This window comes from Penicillium chrysogenum (genome assembly GCF_028827035.1).
Source record: "Penicillium chrysogenum strain IBT 35668 chromosome Unknown utg000005l_segment0_segment0, whole genome shotgun sequence".
Classification (NCBI taxonomy): Eukaryota; Fungi; Ascomycota; class Eurotiomycetes; order Eurotiales; family Aspergillaceae; genus Penicillium; species Penicillium chrysogenum.
The window spans coordinates 3,520,586-3,537,339 of record NW_026622753.1 but is presented as its reverse complement, the minus strand read 5'-3'; the positions used below and the strand labels follow the sequence as shown (position 1 = coordinate 3,537,339).

The following is a 16,754-nucleotide window of genomic DNA, read 5'->3' as shown; positions in this document are numbered from 1 at the left end:
AAATGCGAGTGTGGAACCGAACCTGCATTGAGAGATTCTAATGTTCCTGTCATGCATAGTAGCGATACGGAAACTACAATTATCAAAAACAAGTGACATAAGATATAAATACTCCATTTCATAGGTTGCTACTATGTGGTTTTGCAAAGAGTTGCATGCCATCACATCGCACGTTTGCCGCGGATAAAAGGATTAAGATTTACCCTAAGGCGCTTGCCCTCCCTTAAATCCGACCACAGACATGGTTTCTGACGAGGGGGCATTGATATCGGATTACTGACCTTTGTTGGACATCAAGTAGGAAATTTGAAAGATCTTCCGCACCCAGAGATCAGCTTAGATGCAACGTGAGATGAACGATCGCCCGGATCTAGCCACAATGGGTATAGCATAGGTGGGTTGCATGAATAAGCGGCGCCTCATGCACACCTGCACACTAGGTATGCGTTTATCACCAAGCAGACAGTGCATGCTACTCTGGAAGCTAAGTAGAAGGAGGTAGAAGGAGGAATATGCCGTGGACCATATCCATGAGGGGAGCTGCGCTGCCACGTGACGATAGACCGGCACTTGAGCGTATGATGTCATGAGCTTTCATCCATGGATATCCTTCCAAGGTTCGAAATCTTCCGTTGATAAGCTCCTGGCAAGGCCATGGGACAATTAGTCCCGAAAATATCAGATCTTTGCTGCAACAACTCTTCGCATCAAGCGTTTAGCCCGATTTTTGGAATTATAGGGGGAAAGGTCGAGGTTTAACCTGCCCATTCACATCAACAGGATGGATGACGTGTGGATCTCCCACGGTTGTAGCTGTTCAGTGGGAAAATATGGGTAGTGACGTATTAGAGGGGAGTAACCTATAAATCTGACCGTATTAGCATCTGAATCCCTCCCAATACATTCCAAATTTCGCAAGCCTAAACCGTATTGTGCATCAAAATTTCCCACAATGACTATCAAATTCACCGTATACAAAGGCTCCAAGGATGGAATCAAACAGGCGGAGACCGAGAGGGAGGATCTCAAACGGGATGACGTCCTAGTACGAATCACGCATTCAGGAGTGTGCGGCACGGACATCCACTACAAGTCAGCTGAGATGGCCCTTGGGCATGAGGGAACGGGCGTGGTAGAAGCAACTGGTCCAGACGTGAAGATTATGAAGAAAGGCGATCGTGTGGGTTGGGGTTATGAGCATGACTGCTGTGGCTTTTGCAAGCAATGCCTCACGGGCTGGGAGACATTGTGCAGTGAGCGCAAAATGTACGGCTTGAACAATCTCGATCAGGGATCTTTCGGTACCCATGCCGTGTGGCGCGAAGCCTTTTTGTTCAAAATTCCGGACAACATGAGCAACGAGGATGCGGGACCATTGATGTGTGGCGGATCAACTGTGTTCAACGCCCTGCATGTTGCGGAGGTCCGTCCGACCTCTCGTGTTGGTATCGTCGGAGTAGGAGGTCTGGGACATCTGGCCATCCAGTTCGCCGCAAAGATGGGATGTCAGGTCGTGGTCTTCTCCGGCACAGATAGCAAGAAGGAGGAGGCGATGAAGCTCGGAGCCGGCGAGTTCTATGCGACCAAGGGTGCGAAGGAGTTGAAGATCAAAGCTCCCATCGACAATCTCATTGTGACGACCAGCAGTCAGCCAGATTGGTCAATCTACCTGAGTATCATGGCTCCCAGTGGCGTCATCTCGCCTCTGTCTGTCGATTCGAACGATCTCAAAATCCCGTATATGCCGCTGCTCGCGAATGGTCTTCGGATTCAAGGAGGCATCGTGGGTTCGAGACAGGTCCACAAGGATATGCTTGAATTTGCCTCATACCACAGCATCAAGCCTGTCAAGATGACCTTCCCATTGACGTTGGATGGTGTCAAACAAAGCTTGACGACTCTGGAAGAAGGAAAGATGCGTTACCGTGGCGTTTTGGTGGCACCCTAGAGCATCTATATGCGGGAAAAAAGGCGCATTGGGTGTTTCTGATCCAAGTGAGAAATTTGGGAAGCCAAGGCTGTATATAAAAACCCAAGTCAAAATGTATGCAAATCTGCACATGTGAAGTCGTTCGTTCTTGTTCGTACATACTTACCATATGTGTGGGAAGAAGTAGAAAGGCGGCGAAAGAGTAAGGCTTTTTGGAAACAGCGTAGAGATCACCGAGAAGAGTAGGACTACTGGGAGGAAAGAAAAGGAAGGGATATGGAGTAAGGGAGATCACACAGAGGGAGACCTAGAAAATTCTGTGACTTATTGATGCCTCAGACACCAATGGTGGACTGATGCGTTTTTATAGAGGCATTGAAAATGGAAACTGGGAATGGGAGAGAGGCGGTTTATATTCATCAACTGAAAGGCGAGGACCTTGATAGAGGGTGGGTGGATTGAGCCATCCAAGTCAACCACTTGGTGACCAACACGACGTCACAACTTTTAGTGCGAGTTTTCACAAAAATACTATCTTAGGCCAAACCCATCCCGCCGAGGCCAATTTTTACACGCAACTTACAGCAGAACCAACTCAAAGGCGCCCTTGAATTGGTTTATCCTCCCCATCCCGAACATCCGGAAGGGGTAGGTGAGGCTCAGGCAACCCCAAGTCGCGTGCAGCCTCCCGGGCCGCCCAAAGACCTGTCACGAACGCGAGAGCAAGGCCTCCGGCGTATCCGAGATTACTGAAACCGCCAGCATCGACGCCCGCGACGAGCAAACCTGGAATTTTGGATTTATCGGGTGTCAAAGCGTGTCCTTTCGCGTCAATCGCGATGCCGCCGTAGGTGAATGTGATCCTAGTGAACGTTAGATGGGAGGAATTGGAAGGTGCAAGAGATAACCTACGACGGCTGGACCTCCATGGCATAGAAGGGACCTTCCCCATCGACCAAGGGTGTAGGGGGCGAACCAGCACGACCGATAGGTGCGTCAAGGGAAATGCTCTTATCCCCTAAACGTACCACTCGATCATACTCCTCGATAGTCCGTCTTGCCTGTGCATTGTTCACACCCCATTCTTGAAGGATATCGACCAGACCGCTCAAAGTTGACGCACTTCCAACATTACAGCCATGCTCGCGGGCTTTCTGCAGACGATCGATGTCCCCTGCATTAGGGAACAACGCAGTGACGCAGTGTTGGAGACGTGTTTCCTCGCTAGAATAAGAAAACAGGTCAGGATATTACCTCAATCCCTATCTATGGGGACTAACAGACTTGAACAATATAAACCCGCGGCGCTTTTCCTGTTTGGCGAGATATTGATTGACGATCTCGTCACCTGTGGTCTCATCGGCAAATCGCCGACCTGCTTCGTTCAGTAGTAGGCAGTGCTTACTTTCTGTTGACAAATTAGCCAGAACCGCTGTCTGGACAAGGAGTTGCTCTTACGGTATTGTGCGAGTGGAAGATAGTCCTTTGGATCCACGTCTTCAGCCCGAAGTGGAGCTGCAAGAAGATGGCCATAGTAGGTGCTCATTCCTCTACTGGTTCCCGCGCCGGACTCAATCGCCAATTTGAGTCCATCGCCCACCGATCCACGATTGGAGCGCACAAAGATGTTGTCTCCGCCTTGTCCCAAGTATTTGGATGTCATCGCTGGAGAGCCTTGGAAGCCCCCAGTAGCCAATACCACCATTTTGGCCCGGACTTCGTAATATGCAGCTGGCGAGTTGGAGAAATTCCTACAAATGACTGCGCCAATTATCCTCGATCCTGAAACCCCGGGCTCGCTCTGGATCAACTTGACCACCGACGTGTTGGTGAAGATATCGGAACGTGTCTCGCTAGACTGAATGCGCTTTCGATGGAGGTTATGAAGGTGTGGGATCTTGATTGGGAACCCAATACCTATTATATGTCAGTGTAACTGTTCACTAGATTCCTTTTGTAGTCCTACCGATTGTCATGATACCGTCGAATCGGTTTGCCGTTGGCACGCCATTTTCGCGCATCCACTGGACAGCGGGCAGGTAATCGTTTAACCAGGCCTTCTGCAATGTTGGATCCCCTTCCGGGACCCAATTTCTCAGCCTTTTGTAGGTTTGCGGGGCCCAGCTGTCCATTGATGGTATTAGCAAGCTCGCTTGTCCTGAAGATTGACTCAATTGCTTACAACATTCCTGCAGAATAATTTGACGAGCCACCAACCTCCACTTGCTTCTCGACGACAAGTACTTTGGCTCCTGCTTGTGCTGCGAAAGCAGCACATGCCATTCCAGACATGCCTCCCCCGCAGACGAGAACATCGACTTGAATATTCTCCATTGTGGGTAGGGTTGACATCAGGCCAGAGACGCAAGGAGGGTAAATGATTATCTCTTCGAAGACTTATTAGAGCAAGCAATTCATATTTAACATAATGACTATACCGTCGAATGTTGATACTCCGGGACCTATAGACGCCTCGGCACCGGCGACTAAATTAAGTGACCGGTGGACCCACGCAGCGATGCGGCCATACAAATATTTGCAGGTGACGGCTGAGTGTAATCCCATGTGCCATCCTCCCGTGTGAGTGACCGGGGGAGTTTCTATTAGCACTGTTTACTCCCTCGCACTGCGGTAGTGTTTGGAGGCTCACATCTTTCTCGTAAGAAATGGAACCGGAGGAAGCGAAAGGAAAAAGAAAGAGAGTAGAGAAGGGGTGAAATTCATAGAATTTCTTGTAGAGTGGATTTATTATCTGGTAACTAAATATATCGATGGTTTTCAGACGCTACTCGCTGGGTATACGGGACATCGTTATTTTACATAACATTCAATATTTACATAGCCTCCCGTTATTATGCCGACCAAGCCCACAGTGGAAGGATATTTCTCGCCATGAAGCCATTCCTCTTTTAGCCCAGTCGTCGGGGACTCTATAGACAAGTCGAAGTTAGGACACTAGGTAATTCACATTGAAGATCGCACTTACGAGCGAAGATTCCCGCCAGCGACTACGCTAAGTGGAAGACTCCTTGCCAATGAAACGACTGTGCCAACCGGTGGATATTGCCAATGCAGCGTGGTATTTGGGACCAGAACAGAGTAGTTTCGTAACCGGAACGACCTTGGAGGTGGATGGAGGTCGAGGCGTGTAGAGCTGTAAATCTCATAGCCGAAAACTCCCCCGCAGTTTTTGAAATTCCGGGGATATGATTTCTCCACTCTCTCGCTCCTTAAATCAATCAGATATAATTCCCTTAATTACCTTAATTACCTTCATTACCTATATTACCTATATTACCTATATTATTACTATTTACTCGATTCTTAGAGCCCCCATGTCATCATATTCTGGGGATGATAATCCGGCTGGCCAAACTCGCCCCGCCAGCTCGGCCGCGTGTGAGGCATGTCGGAAAATGAAGGTAGAACCTCCAATCCTTAACTCCAAGTTAACCTTGGAAGGTTCGTACCTGCTGACAAAGTCTTCTAGATGAGATGCATCCGCCCACAAAGGGGGCAGCAGGGCGGCAAATTGACAGAACCATGCCAACGATGTAAGCGTACCAACCGCGAGTGCAATATCCCAGAGCCGAGAAAGCTTGGGAGAAAGCGTGGGGCTACAGGTCGCTATCAAGGATTTGAAAAGGCCTATCGGAAAATGCAGTCGGAATTGAAAAAGTGAAAACGTCTCGTGTGAGCGAGAACGATGAAATGCATAGCTTTGTCGCAAGTGAAGAACCGTCTCTAGAGCTTTTATCCCCGAACCACCCAGCTGAGACAATTAACGCCCAAACGTCACCAGGGTTAGGGACTGAAGGCTCTTACCGTTTATGTCTCGATTCAAATATGCCAACCGTACAACGTGATGAGACGTTGGAAAACATTGCCTCTCCTGCATTCCGCAGTGGCGAACTCTCTCAGTTTACCCATGAACCAATCAGTAATCCTCTGGCATTGCTGGCAGACGCATCCGATGCCGCCCAGGCTTTGGAGCTGCACCCAATATCCGCCAACCTTTCACCGGAAACAAATAACGCATCTTCCGTGAACCAGTCGTCGGCCGGTCAGTCAACTGGAGCAAGCCTGGGTCGTCAACTGCTACATCGGCCAGGTTACGTGTCACTGGGCCTACAACTGGGCAGAGATACTCTCGAAGCAGGAATAGATACCCTGGTCGGCCCCTATGAACACCCATACCGTTACTCGAACTATTTCAAATCGACCCCACAGATTCCTCCCCGGGATGTTGGCCCCGATGTTGACCCAGTGGACCTTGGTTTGGTGACCATGGATGAGGCCTGTTATTTGTTTCCAGTGTAAGCCAAAATACTGTGCTGTCGACCTACATTCACTGATTGGCTTTAGATATTTTACACGTTTGCACCCAGTCAACGGAATCCTAGACCCGATGCTCCACACTCCGGATTTCGTGCGTTCACGATCGGCTCTTTTGTTCACCTGGATACTGGCTTTAACGGCACAATTCGATCATGGATCGGCATCAGTCGCCAAACGATTACGTCTCCATGGCGAAAAGCTCTCGAAGCACGTTCATACCAGTGGATATAAGTCGGTTGAAATCGTTCAAGGCTACTATATCTCATTACTATCAGCCACCCCCGCCGAGTCACTAGCACAGGAGCGGTCTTGGCTCTACACAATGTATGCCTTCGGTGTAGCAGCTGAACTAGGTCTGGACCAAGATTCCCGCGCCAAAGACGCAGCCCCTCTGAACTCGATCAATGCTTCATATGCCCGAACACAGGATGCAGCCCAAACACCACTCCCGGGAAATGGCTCGTCATCTTTATTACAGGAGTACCCTTTAAAAGACCCCACCGAAAATCAACGCATGGCGCGAAATCGCGAGAGAACGTGGCTAAGGATTCTGCTATGGGAACGGGCGAACAGTGCAGCCTGTGGTAGGATACACACTTTCCCGGAAACGGATTTGACACAAAGCATCGACAGCTGGTGGCTCCACCACCTGGCGGACCCAACAGATAAGCACACATGTGCGTTTATCAGTCTGCGGCGCATTCTAGCATCGCTACAAACCGAACTAAGACAGCAAGCTCATCTGGCACATGCGGATCCCCATTGGGTACGAGAAATGGTTGATACGACTCTGAGACCCTGGTGTGACCTTTGGCTATCACATACAATGTCCAATTTTTTAATTACATCCCCGTCTGAAACGCTGTCAAATATTTTCCTCCATTATGTTTATCTCCACGGAAGGCTTTGGACGTTGTCATTCGCTCTTCATAGTTCCATAAACGGGGGTCAAAATATGGATGCAATCCGAGCCGATTGCTTCGAGGCCGCAGTTAATTCTTCCGAGCTAGCCGTGCGCGATCTGCACAATATCGGGGAGCCATTATATTGCATGTTAGCTCCGACTTGGGCTATGATATCCTATGCTGGCGTTTTGGCTTTGAAGTTATTCCCAGCCTTGTACGGATCCCGTGGCGGAAATGATGTGGAACTTTTGGCTCTGCTCAGCCAAGTTGCCATTCAATTAGAGCGTGCAGGCACAACGCCATCGCATCGATTTGGGATCGCTGCGTTGCTTGGGCAACACCTGATGATGATCTTGAGAGCCAGAGCAGCGGGACTGAAAGACTCAAATCAACATGGACAAGCAAGAAAAGATGTGCTCTACACCAGAACGGGACCTGATGAAAGAGCGAGACAGTTTATGCCACAGCAGTCCCCCCATTCAAAACCATACGATGCTCTCATTTCAGATCATGATCCGTTCTTGACTACAGCTTCAATGTCTACACAGGGAGATCTAACTGGCGAGGGATTTGCTGACTTCTTCCGGGAAATTTTCGGGCCTGGATTTGGGAGTGTCTTTTGACAAATTTAGTCAAAGGGAACTTGAGAAACACAGCTATTGTTCAGGCTATTTTAGTGTTTAATAACGACCATCAATCTATTGCCTTCATACAGATACAGTCTGTATTGTCCAACCATATTGAAACTAGACAGAAAATAAACGCCGGTCAAAGCTAAGAAGAGAAAACATATAATACTTTCCAACATTCCTATCATCTCGGCGAATATACTGTATGGGCTACAGTATCAACCTGCAAGTTACTTCTGCAAATCTCCCCGCGAAGCACCTTATTTACAAACTCTGGATCTTCTCGGAGAGGTCGACCCAAACCACACATGTCGATGTCTCTGCGTTCTACAGCTTCCGACATACGATGGCTACCCCGCCAACCACCAGTAGTTCCAATAACAGCCCGAGACTAGCGGTTTCCCCACCAGATGTTGGGACGTCTCTGGTGAGTGACAATGTGGCGAGCCCATACGGCCGGGATGCTACTGGGGACAACCCTTTATATCCAAAGGCAGGAACCCCAGTGGGTATTTATCGTATCCTAAGCACAAAAGGGACTATCACGGTCCCGGAAAACACGATTTGGACCTACAACCCGGAGACAGCGGACAGATATAACGAGGAGGCTGGTTGGAAAGCCCCAATGGTACGCATCACGCTTCCAGTGGCCCAGGGGAATCCGTTTCAACAACAAGCAGAACATTTAGCTAGAGTGGTTCGATTTAGACGATCCTCTTTGCTCGGCGGAGGATGGACTAGCAGCAGTGTCCGTATGTGAGGCTATCGTTACAGCTCTGAAGGCCAAGGACTTACACCCAGTTTCAGTTCTAGATGTTTCACGTGTCTAGTTGCGAAGATAGGATCTGGGGTAACTGGTCGGTTTATGCGCGAGCTTGAGATACGTTCAGTTGCACATTCGGCACATTCGGCACATGTTCCGATGCATTTGCATATTTCTTCTATCAATACGACACTTGCAAATTTTTTTATTGGTTTTCTAATAGCATGATACACTTTGATGCAGACGACCAACCTCACTCGGTGTATTAAAGAACGCACCGGTTTGTGGAGGTGGCGTGAAGTGGCGTCAGCTAGTGGAGGCAAGCCACATGGGTAAATGCTACCGGGGTAGTATTTACCCGGGTCCAGGGTAATTCGATCATCCTTAGTTATATCAATAGACGCGACTAATGACGAAAACGAATCAACCACCATATCTGGAATCATGACAGTCTCCTGGCCCCCATCTAAGGTCAGCTCATTCGGTATCGCCACGTTGTCTCTCGGCAACTGGAGAGAGCATCGTTTGGAGCCACGCCTGGAAGCTGCGGCGAAATCGGGATATCAATGGATCGACCTGTTCGACGAGTGTTGGGCCGCGTATCTGGAAGAGCATGGACTACCGGGAGACCAACTTTGGGAACCGACTTCAGAAAATCTGCAGGTTGCTCGAAAATTGGCTGGTTTTGTCAAGTCCTTGGGAATGCGGATTGCTTGCACCCAGCCTCTTCGGTCAATAGAGGGAGTCAAAGACCCAGCTGAACGCCAGGCTGTCTTTGAGTTGGTCGCTAAGTGAGATATACCTTACCTCAGTAATCCGATCATAAAGTCGATGCTAAATTGGTATCACAGACGATTCCCATTCATGCGCGCCTTTGACACCGATCTTGTTTTCATGTGTGCGAGTATACGCACGGACAAGGGGGTTACTTCTGATCTGAAGACGGTCGCGCGAGATCTCGCGGAACTGGGCGACATGGCGGCGGCATACGCAAAAGCCGATGGTGGGCGTATGTTAAAAATTGGATACGAGGGCCTATCTTGGGCAACTCGAAATACATGGTCAACCTCATGGGAAGCTGTGCGATTTGCCAATCGTCCTAACGTTGGGCTGATCGTGGATGCCTTCAATATCCTCGCCGTCGAATTTGCTGATCCGTACAATGTTGCTGGCCACGGGCGGGCCTACCCGACCTTGGAGGAGTCTCTGGATGTCCTTACTGGATCACTTGCATCATTGGTCTCGACGGTACCAGGTGATCGGATATTCTTCTTCCAGTGCGGCGATGCGGAGCTGATGAATCCAACGACTTTCCTCCCCCCAACTGACCCGGAAACACCAGCACTCCTCCCATGGTCGCGAAGTCATCGGCTATATCCCCTTGAACAGTCCAGAGGTGCATATATGCCGGTTGAGGTTGTCGCGGCTGCTGTGCTTGCTACCGGGTACCGAGGCCCAATTTCGCTTGAGGTGTTTAATACATCACTGAACCAACCAGGACAAAGTGTTCCTGCAGAGCATGCTTCCAGGGGAATAAATGGCCTTCGCCTCTTGTGCGAAACAGCATGGTACCTTCCAGCGTTTTGGCAAAGTTATGGTGAACGCAAGAATGCTATCGCACAAGTGGTACAACGACTACAGCCAGATGAGCACAAACATAAGCTATGAACGGAGAATATATAGCTCGACCAGTCCGAAACCTGAAAGTCATGAACTGTATTTACTGAGGATAACAGTCTCTTTCCCCTTCCCTACTGGTATTAGTCTAGTGTCTAATATATCCACTAGTCGAGTGTGAAGCAACACTCGTCTTTTTCTATTCAATCTTTCATTTTTAATGTTTGACTAGAGTAAACCGTAACACGAGTTGGAATATCTGTTCGTATCTTAGATCTTTGCAGCCTCTTGCTGCAAATCCCTCCGTTAACAACGACAAAATCCTTCCCTTTCCTCCATCCAGCCCAATCTTGCAGCACATTCTCGCCTCCTTGCCCGTTCGGCAACGTTCTCACTTCCCAGCCATCAGCTCCCGGTGTAACTGATGGTGTCTCGCTAAGTTTGACAGCAGGGCATTGCTCATATTTACTAGCCTCAAGCTCATGATGCTCCAAAACCGGTGTACAGCAGGCGTCAGTTCCATCGTTCTGCGACTTGAAGAGCGCCCGAGTAGCGTTCAAATGTCCAAGGTGAATTCCCGACTTTGATGGTTTAGTGCAGATACGAAGTCAGGGCAATACTGCCCATTGAAGATCTCGTCTTGCATGTATCTTGAAGATTCGAAGGATTTCGCAATTTTCTCTCCTGAACTGGAGCTCGGTGTCTCCCGTCCGCGGGGTCCCCACACGGGCTCATCTGGAGTCCATTTGGGAGTTTGTGAGCTTTTCCCTTGTAGTCAAAAGACATCATGAGCGGTTATATCATTTCAAATATGATCACTATCACTAGAACTTCTAATTCTTAGTTGAACCCAGACAGCAAATAAAAAAAGAAAGGCAGAGAGGGAGAAGGGGGAGCTTGAGGTCGGCGATCTCCGCCCCGGGTCCGATCTCCTCATATTAATCAGCTTGATGTTGAGACAAAACATCACCCCGCCATTTCCAAAACCTCAACTTCTCTTTCGTATCTTTTCTCTCATATCTTTTCTCTCTAATATCCACCTTTACCCCCAATATGACTACACTCAAGCCCGGCGACTCGTTCCCTAGCGACGTTGTTTTTAAGTGGGTAAACCCTCAACCCCGCAAAGAATGACGCTAATCCCTCCAGGTACATTCCATGGAGCGAGGAAAGTGATGAAATTACCTCCTGTGGCATCCCAATCAACTACAATGCCTCGCAGGAGTGGGCCAACAAGAAGGTCGTCTTGTTCTCAGTTCCCGGTGAGCTAGATGTTGATGCTGTATCCCTCTTCCTGACGGAATGCTAACGTACGTGTGAAACAAGGTGCCTTCACCCCAACCTGTTCCGTCAACCATGTGCCAGGATATATCCAGAACCTGCCCAAGCTCCGTGAGAAGGGCGTTGACATTGTTGCGGTCGTTGCTTTCAACGATCCGTTCGTGATGAGTGCCTGGGGCAAGGCGAACGCAGTTCGCGGGGATGACATCGTGAGCTTAACCCCACTTTGCACATTTTTGGGACCGGTATTGATTTTGGTGGATAGCTTTTCCTCTCGGATCCCGATGCCAAGTTTTCCAAGAGCATTGGCTGGGCTGATGAGGCGTCGGGCCGCACAGGCCGGTATGCGATCGTTATCGATCACGGTAAGGTCGGCTATGCCCAGATCGAGACTGAAAAGGGTGTTGTCAAGGTATGCATTTTATTCTTCTTTTCCGGTCCTTTTGACTAACAGCTTAATTCGTCTACAGAAATCTGGCGCCGACGCCATTCTTGCTTCCCTTTAAATACACAAATTATAGAATACCCTCTGATCACTGCAAGTTCAATTGCAAAAGTTTTTTGGAACCATCCATGGACGTTTCTATGTGAGAATGCGGGTTCTGCGGAAAACACAGAATATATTACCTTCGATTACTATCTACAGTCTGAATCAATACAGTTCGTTAAGAATAATCCAGAACTTCGGCTTGATGCCTATCCAGAACTTGGAGAGAATGAAGAGGGGGAGGACTGCTCAACCATCTAAACAGTTAAAATTTCAAGTCTCGCGTCAATATGACCTAAAATCAAACGCAAGTCTATATAATGCAAATCTTCTGGTGGTATCTATCATCAAATCAAACGCTGGAGAATGCAAGCCCGAAGGTTGCTGATGGATGGGGACAGGGAATCAAGTATGCGACAGAGCACGGTCGTGGAGGTGCAACTCCAACCCAGCACTGACACAGTCTATATGCAAAGGCTCAGCAGCTTGGTATACTTTGTCCTTGATCACAGCTTCAAGTACTTCCGGTCCAGAGTTGGCCACCTGATCATCGTCATCCGACGAGACATTTTGGAAGGCACCCTCAATATCAACACGCCTGAGTCGAGGGAAACGAGTCCGGCGATTCTTGATTACCGTCTGTAATTGGGAAACCAACATGCCCAGATATCGCTCCTCACATCCTTCGATGTAAAGGGTCTCAAGCGACGATGGGAGACATTCCATGAGCGGCGTGGTTGGTTCGTTCTGGTAGCGAATGTCCAAAAGATTTGGCAGTCTCACACGCACTTCTTTCAAGGCAGTGAAATCAACAAGGGAGCCAAACCACTCATCATGGGATTGATTCAACCCAGCAGCGGTGAAAGGGTAGTGGCTGCCATAGTGGTCCAGCCACAGTGTTTGCAGACTCTTTTTGCTGTGGGTCAGAGAGCGATAGAAGGCGGATGGTTTGTAGCCATGTGAAAGGACGTGCGAGTCCGAGTGCTGGTATTTGAATGACCTCAGATCTGCGCATGAACTAACCAACGTCTCCATGCCATGATTTCCGCTACTTGCGCGCAAATCAATGTCGGTGATTGAGGAGAAGCCAAGGCGTGGCGTCTCATCATCCGTCGATCCCTCGGAGCGTGGAGTGATGGAACTAGGGTCCACTACTGAGTTGGCTGTGATTGTACGAACGGATGGAAGTTGGAAAAATGGCAGGAGCAGTGTTGATGACAGTTGAGTTTCGCCTCCCGCATTGTCAACGCGCTCGTTATGATCCAGATCCTCCCGATGATGCAAAGAGACCTCGCGTAGGTGGCGGAAGGGCTGGACGGAAAACGGCTTTTCGCAGTCCACAGCCCTTTGCATGATGCGGTCCAGATAAGGAGAATTTGTCATATAGGCCAGCGAAATATTCCTGAGCTGACTTAATAATGGGAGAATGAGCGCAACCCAGGCGTCGGAAAGGCCTTGTCCAAGATATTGGGCCCACTGATCACTTTCGAGCGTTGAGAATGATACAGCATCTAGCCATATCCTCAAAGCTGTCGAGCTCTGGATTTGGTTGCAGTCATCGTCTGATACGCTTTTTGCATGCCAGTCTGTTAGGTCTAGCTCCCGGGCGGCCCGCGCCAGCGCAGGTCGTTTCAGTATGGCATGCAGGAACGAATTGGCATCTTGCCAGTGGTTGATAGACACATTTCGATATACCAGCGGGAGAAAAAGATCGTGAAAGTGACGGGAAACAAAGATAAGATTCCAGCGGTCTGCTTTCTGTTCCAGCTGCTCTCCAATCAAGAGAAGTACGTCATTGGGCAGTGCCAGCTGCATGATAGCACATTCGAACTTCGAATTAAGCCGGACAATAAGAACACATGAAAATCGCGGGGAAGGAAAGAACCACAAAAATCAATTGCGGATCAAAGCAGTGAACTAGGAGTTAGGAGTACTCCATATTTAAGATCAAATTTCAATTATCGTGAAATTGGCCACTGGAGAATCAAACTTTGATTCGGACCGGCCAATGCCATATGCCCAGCCCGGTGGATCTATATCCGGACACTCTAAGAGGCCGTAAATTGTTCGTTTCCACTTTTAAGGGAAAAGAAAATTCTGACGTCTTAATCCCGAGATTGTGTCTGTATGGGAGGTTTGCCGATTTCTCGGATTATAATTCCGACTCATTCGTCAACCGGATATCGCAGATATGAAGAAAATGATGAAATGATTCATATCGAGTCCTCTACAGTATCTCCCGAATTTCGCACGAATAGGTGTGAAGTGGTTAGGTCTGAGGGGCAGAGATTGACAGTCGAAGGGCCACTTAGGTGCATGGATGTGCAGTCATTGCGACGATACTCCGTGTTAAAGATGGTGTCCGAGTCATGCAGTCGCGGGGTTATAGGGCATAGACGATCCCACCCACGTCGCTCCAACCCGATAGAAGTCATCGGAGGACAGCAAAACACGATGGCATGAAATGTATATTGAGCAGCATAACTATGGAAAACCCCACGATGACAGAGGTGGATCAAACCGAGTGTGGGCTCGCGGAGGGTGATAGTGGAGAGAGTTGGAGGTTAACTGAGACATTGGGCATTGGACTTGGACACACCTACAAGTGAGACGAGTACGGAGTACACATCGTGAAAACACTGGAGTGGGCCATGTTAGCGACAAAGCTCATATGCAAATTATTAGCCCGAAATGCCCAGTGTCCCTCGATAGCTTGATTGTCGGATTGTCATCTTTCGGGGATTTCAACGTTAATATCCGCTCCCGCAGATGCCGCCAGGTTCATCAATGCCCATCCGACCTAGACACGTGGCTCCCAATGCCAATGCTGTACCATAAGTCCATGCATGATTTCTAGTGCACATGTTGCTCCCTCGCACGCCATGGTCAAACTCGCGCTAGCACACAAGCAGGTTGACCCCAATCCCTTTTCAGCGGCAAAAGTACGCCACGCTTGGTCGCTACACCCCAAAGGAATCACTTGACGGAGAAGACATCCAACCGGTGATGTTGTAAGGGCGATCAGAAATCCATCGAGCAAACTCAGCACGGCGATGCGTCTATCTCTCCAATATGGAATATAGCCATTGCGTCAATACAATGGACTTGGAGAGATACGTGCGGTCGTGTAGTCGAGACAACCTCTGGAATTATACGCAATTTAGAAGCCCAGAATACAATAGAGCTGGATCCGCGGTTGATCTAACTGGTGGCAGCACTTGCAGCAGCGGCAGTAGCAGCTGTGCCTTGCACGTCCATGAACCACACTTGGAGAGCAGAAGTCACCACAACAATCTCCCAATCTTCTCCCATGGCACCAGTCAAGCCTCCGCCGATGAAGGCGAATCGAAACCCTTTGGTCATGCTCCAAGAAGCGTTATGCGCGATGAGAGCCACAATCTCCAACCCATCGCTCGTATAACCCCGATCGCGCTCCTTCCTGCTCCCGCCTACGCTATTCACCGGTCCTGTCAACCGCACCAGTTTCCATCCATAGGAATGGCCGGCGAGTTCTTTGATTTCGTTACCATGGCTCTTACGCCACTCGAATCTCTCGGGTGTTGTTCCCTTTGCTCCCACGGCTATTTCAAACGCGTAGCTAGGTGAAATATGCTTCAGCGACCCACCGGGAACGACCTGTGCCACGATGGCATCTGCACGTTGAGCTCCTGGACGAGGTGGGAGGGTAATTGTGATGGGCCTGGTCCTTCCCCACTTGTCACTCTGGGCCGTTGCCATTACTGGGTGCTTATTAGTTGGGCCATCGTGTAGCACGACCGTGGGTTTGTTATTGAAAACAGTCGCGGGGGTTGACACCGCGTATAGCTTTTCTTCCGCGGTCGGCCCAAGGTGAAATGTGGTTGTGAGTTTCCATTGAAAGTATCCGTTCATGGCGGGCGGGAATTTGATGGTTGCAGATGTACTGGGAGATTCATTATAGGATGGTATGTCATGTTGGGGGGCTTGAGCCGCAGTCTGCAGATCATGCTCTGTATAAGGCGGTGGTAAAACATTGAGCGGATGGGTGTTTGAAATAGAAGACGGTAAATCAGTTAAATCGGGCGCGGCGCCCATTATGTGACACTCGCGGAGAGAACAAAGGGGGAAATGAAGGAAATGAGAATTCGCGGGATGCAGGCCCCCCACATTTTGACCCCCAACGCCACAGGCGCCAGACTTCCCGATGTTGTTCCCAAGGGATGCGACCTGACCGGTCATTGCAAAGATGATCCCTTGCATATGGCCATCTCTGCTTGTTGGGTGGTTTCGATTTTATTATTAGAGACTTCAACGTCGCGCACTTGTGAGGGGAAAGAGACCATGCAGCAAACCTGACCTCGTGTCCGTTAGGAACAACATTTTTTTTTCGCCAATGTATAAGAAGCATTCGTAGTCAATATATGGGCTCACTGAAGCCTTCCAAGTGCACCTGATATAGTATTTACCTGGAAGCATTGACGCAGAAACGTGCACATGTATTTTGCGGGGTCAACGCAACCCTAGTGGCGCCACAGTGTAGGAATTATATTGGAACAACAATACCAGTCATTAGATGTTGTGTCTGACGCCAGGCGGGTGACTCACTATTCCTTGAGATCTGCACTTGAAATATCCGACCATAGTAAGCCAAGGTTACATCAAACGCTTACGAGGATCTGCTCGAATGATTGGTTTTATGAATGGAGATGTTATCACCAACATATGAGTATCCCCAGGCCGTGAAACCCGGAAATAGGACCCGATCCATGGTAGGCTGTGGTGGAAAGGGGGCTGAAAAGGTGACCTCTCTCTCTCTCGATAAACG

General features: G+C 49.2%; 8 protein-coding genes across 8 annotated transcripts; 5 read left to right on the top strand and 3 right to left on the bottom strand.

Annotated features, from left to right (window-relative positions):
- Positions 1-952: 952 nt before the first annotated feature.
- N7489_009734 (NAD(P)-dependent alcohol dehydrogenase) lies at positions 953-1,948 on the top strand (the record flags this gene model as incomplete). The annotated part of the gene is made up of 1 exon (XM_056715484.1): positions 953-1,948. The coding sequence occupies one exon, from the start codon at positions 953-955 to the stop codon at positions 1,946-1,948; it is 996 nt and encodes a 331-aa protein (XP_056563106.1).
- A 577-nt stretch (positions 1,949-2,525) lies between these two features.
- On the bottom strand, positions 2,526-4,264 carry N7489_009733 (uncharacterized protein; the record flags this gene model as incomplete). Its single annotated transcript, XM_056715483.1, has 6 exons — positions 2,526-2,793; positions 2,843-3,154; positions 3,215-3,338; positions 3,389-3,847; positions 3,897-4,054; positions 4,113-4,264. 6 exons carry the CDS (start codon positions 4,262-4,264, stop codon positions 2,526-2,528), a joined length of 1,473 nt encoding a protein of 490 aa, XP_056563105.1.
- A 1,001-nt stretch (positions 4,265-5,265) lies between these two features.
- N7489_009732 (fungal specific transcription factor domain-containing protein) lies at positions 5,266-7,796 on the top strand (the record flags this gene model as incomplete). Its single annotated transcript, XM_056715482.1, has 4 exons — positions 5,266-5,392; positions 5,595-5,993; positions 6,042-6,246; positions 6,296-7,796. 4 exons carry the CDS (start codon positions 5,266-5,268, stop codon positions 7,794-7,796), a joined length of 2,232 nt encoding a protein of 743 aa, XP_056563104.1.
- Positions 7,797-8,007: 211 nt separating this feature from the next.
- Positions 8,008-8,632, top strand: N7489_009731 (uncharacterized protein; the record flags this gene model as incomplete). Its single annotated transcript, XM_056715481.1, has 2 exons — positions 8,008-8,430; positions 8,492-8,632. 2 exons carry the CDS (start codon positions 8,008-8,010, stop codon positions 8,630-8,632), a joined length of 564 nt encoding a protein of 187 aa, XP_056563103.1.
- Positions 8,633-9,009: 377 nt separating this feature from the next.
- Positions 9,010-10,233, top strand: N7489_009730 (sugar phosphate isomerase/epimerase family protein; the record flags this gene model as incomplete). Its single annotated transcript, XM_056715480.1, has 2 exons — positions 9,010-9,356; positions 9,417-10,233. The coding sequence occupies 2 exons, from the start codon at positions 9,010-9,012 to the stop codon at positions 10,231-10,233; spliced, it is 1,164 nt and encodes a 387-aa protein (XP_056563102.1).
- A 1,002-nt stretch (positions 10,234-11,235) lies between these two features.
- On the top strand, positions 11,236-11,969 carry N7489_009729 (peroxiredoxin family protein; the record flags this gene model as incomplete). Its single annotated transcript, XM_056715479.1, has 5 exons — positions 11,236-11,285; positions 11,332-11,444; positions 11,509-11,672; positions 11,729-11,875; positions 11,934-11,969. The coding sequence occupies 5 exons, from the start codon at positions 11,236-11,238 to the stop codon at positions 11,967-11,969; spliced, it is 510 nt and encodes a 169-aa protein (XP_056563101.1).
- A 386-nt stretch (positions 11,970-12,355) lies between these two features.
- On the bottom strand, positions 12,356-13,765 carry N7489_009728 (uncharacterized protein; the record flags this gene model as incomplete). Its single annotated transcript, XM_056715478.1, has 1 exon — positions 12,356-13,765. The coding sequence occupies one exon, from the start codon at positions 13,763-13,765 to the stop codon at positions 12,356-12,358; it is 1,410 nt and encodes a 469-aa protein (XP_056563100.1).
- Positions 13,766-15,151: 1,386 nt separating this feature from the next.
- Positions 15,152-16,024, bottom strand: N7489_009727 (uncharacterized protein; the record flags this gene model as incomplete). The annotated part of the gene is made up of 1 exon (XM_056715477.1): positions 15,152-16,024. One exon carries the CDS (start codon positions 16,022-16,024, stop codon positions 15,152-15,154), a length of 873 nt encoding a protein of 290 aa, XP_056563099.1.
- Between the last annotated feature and the right edge of the window lie 730 nt (positions 16,025-16,754).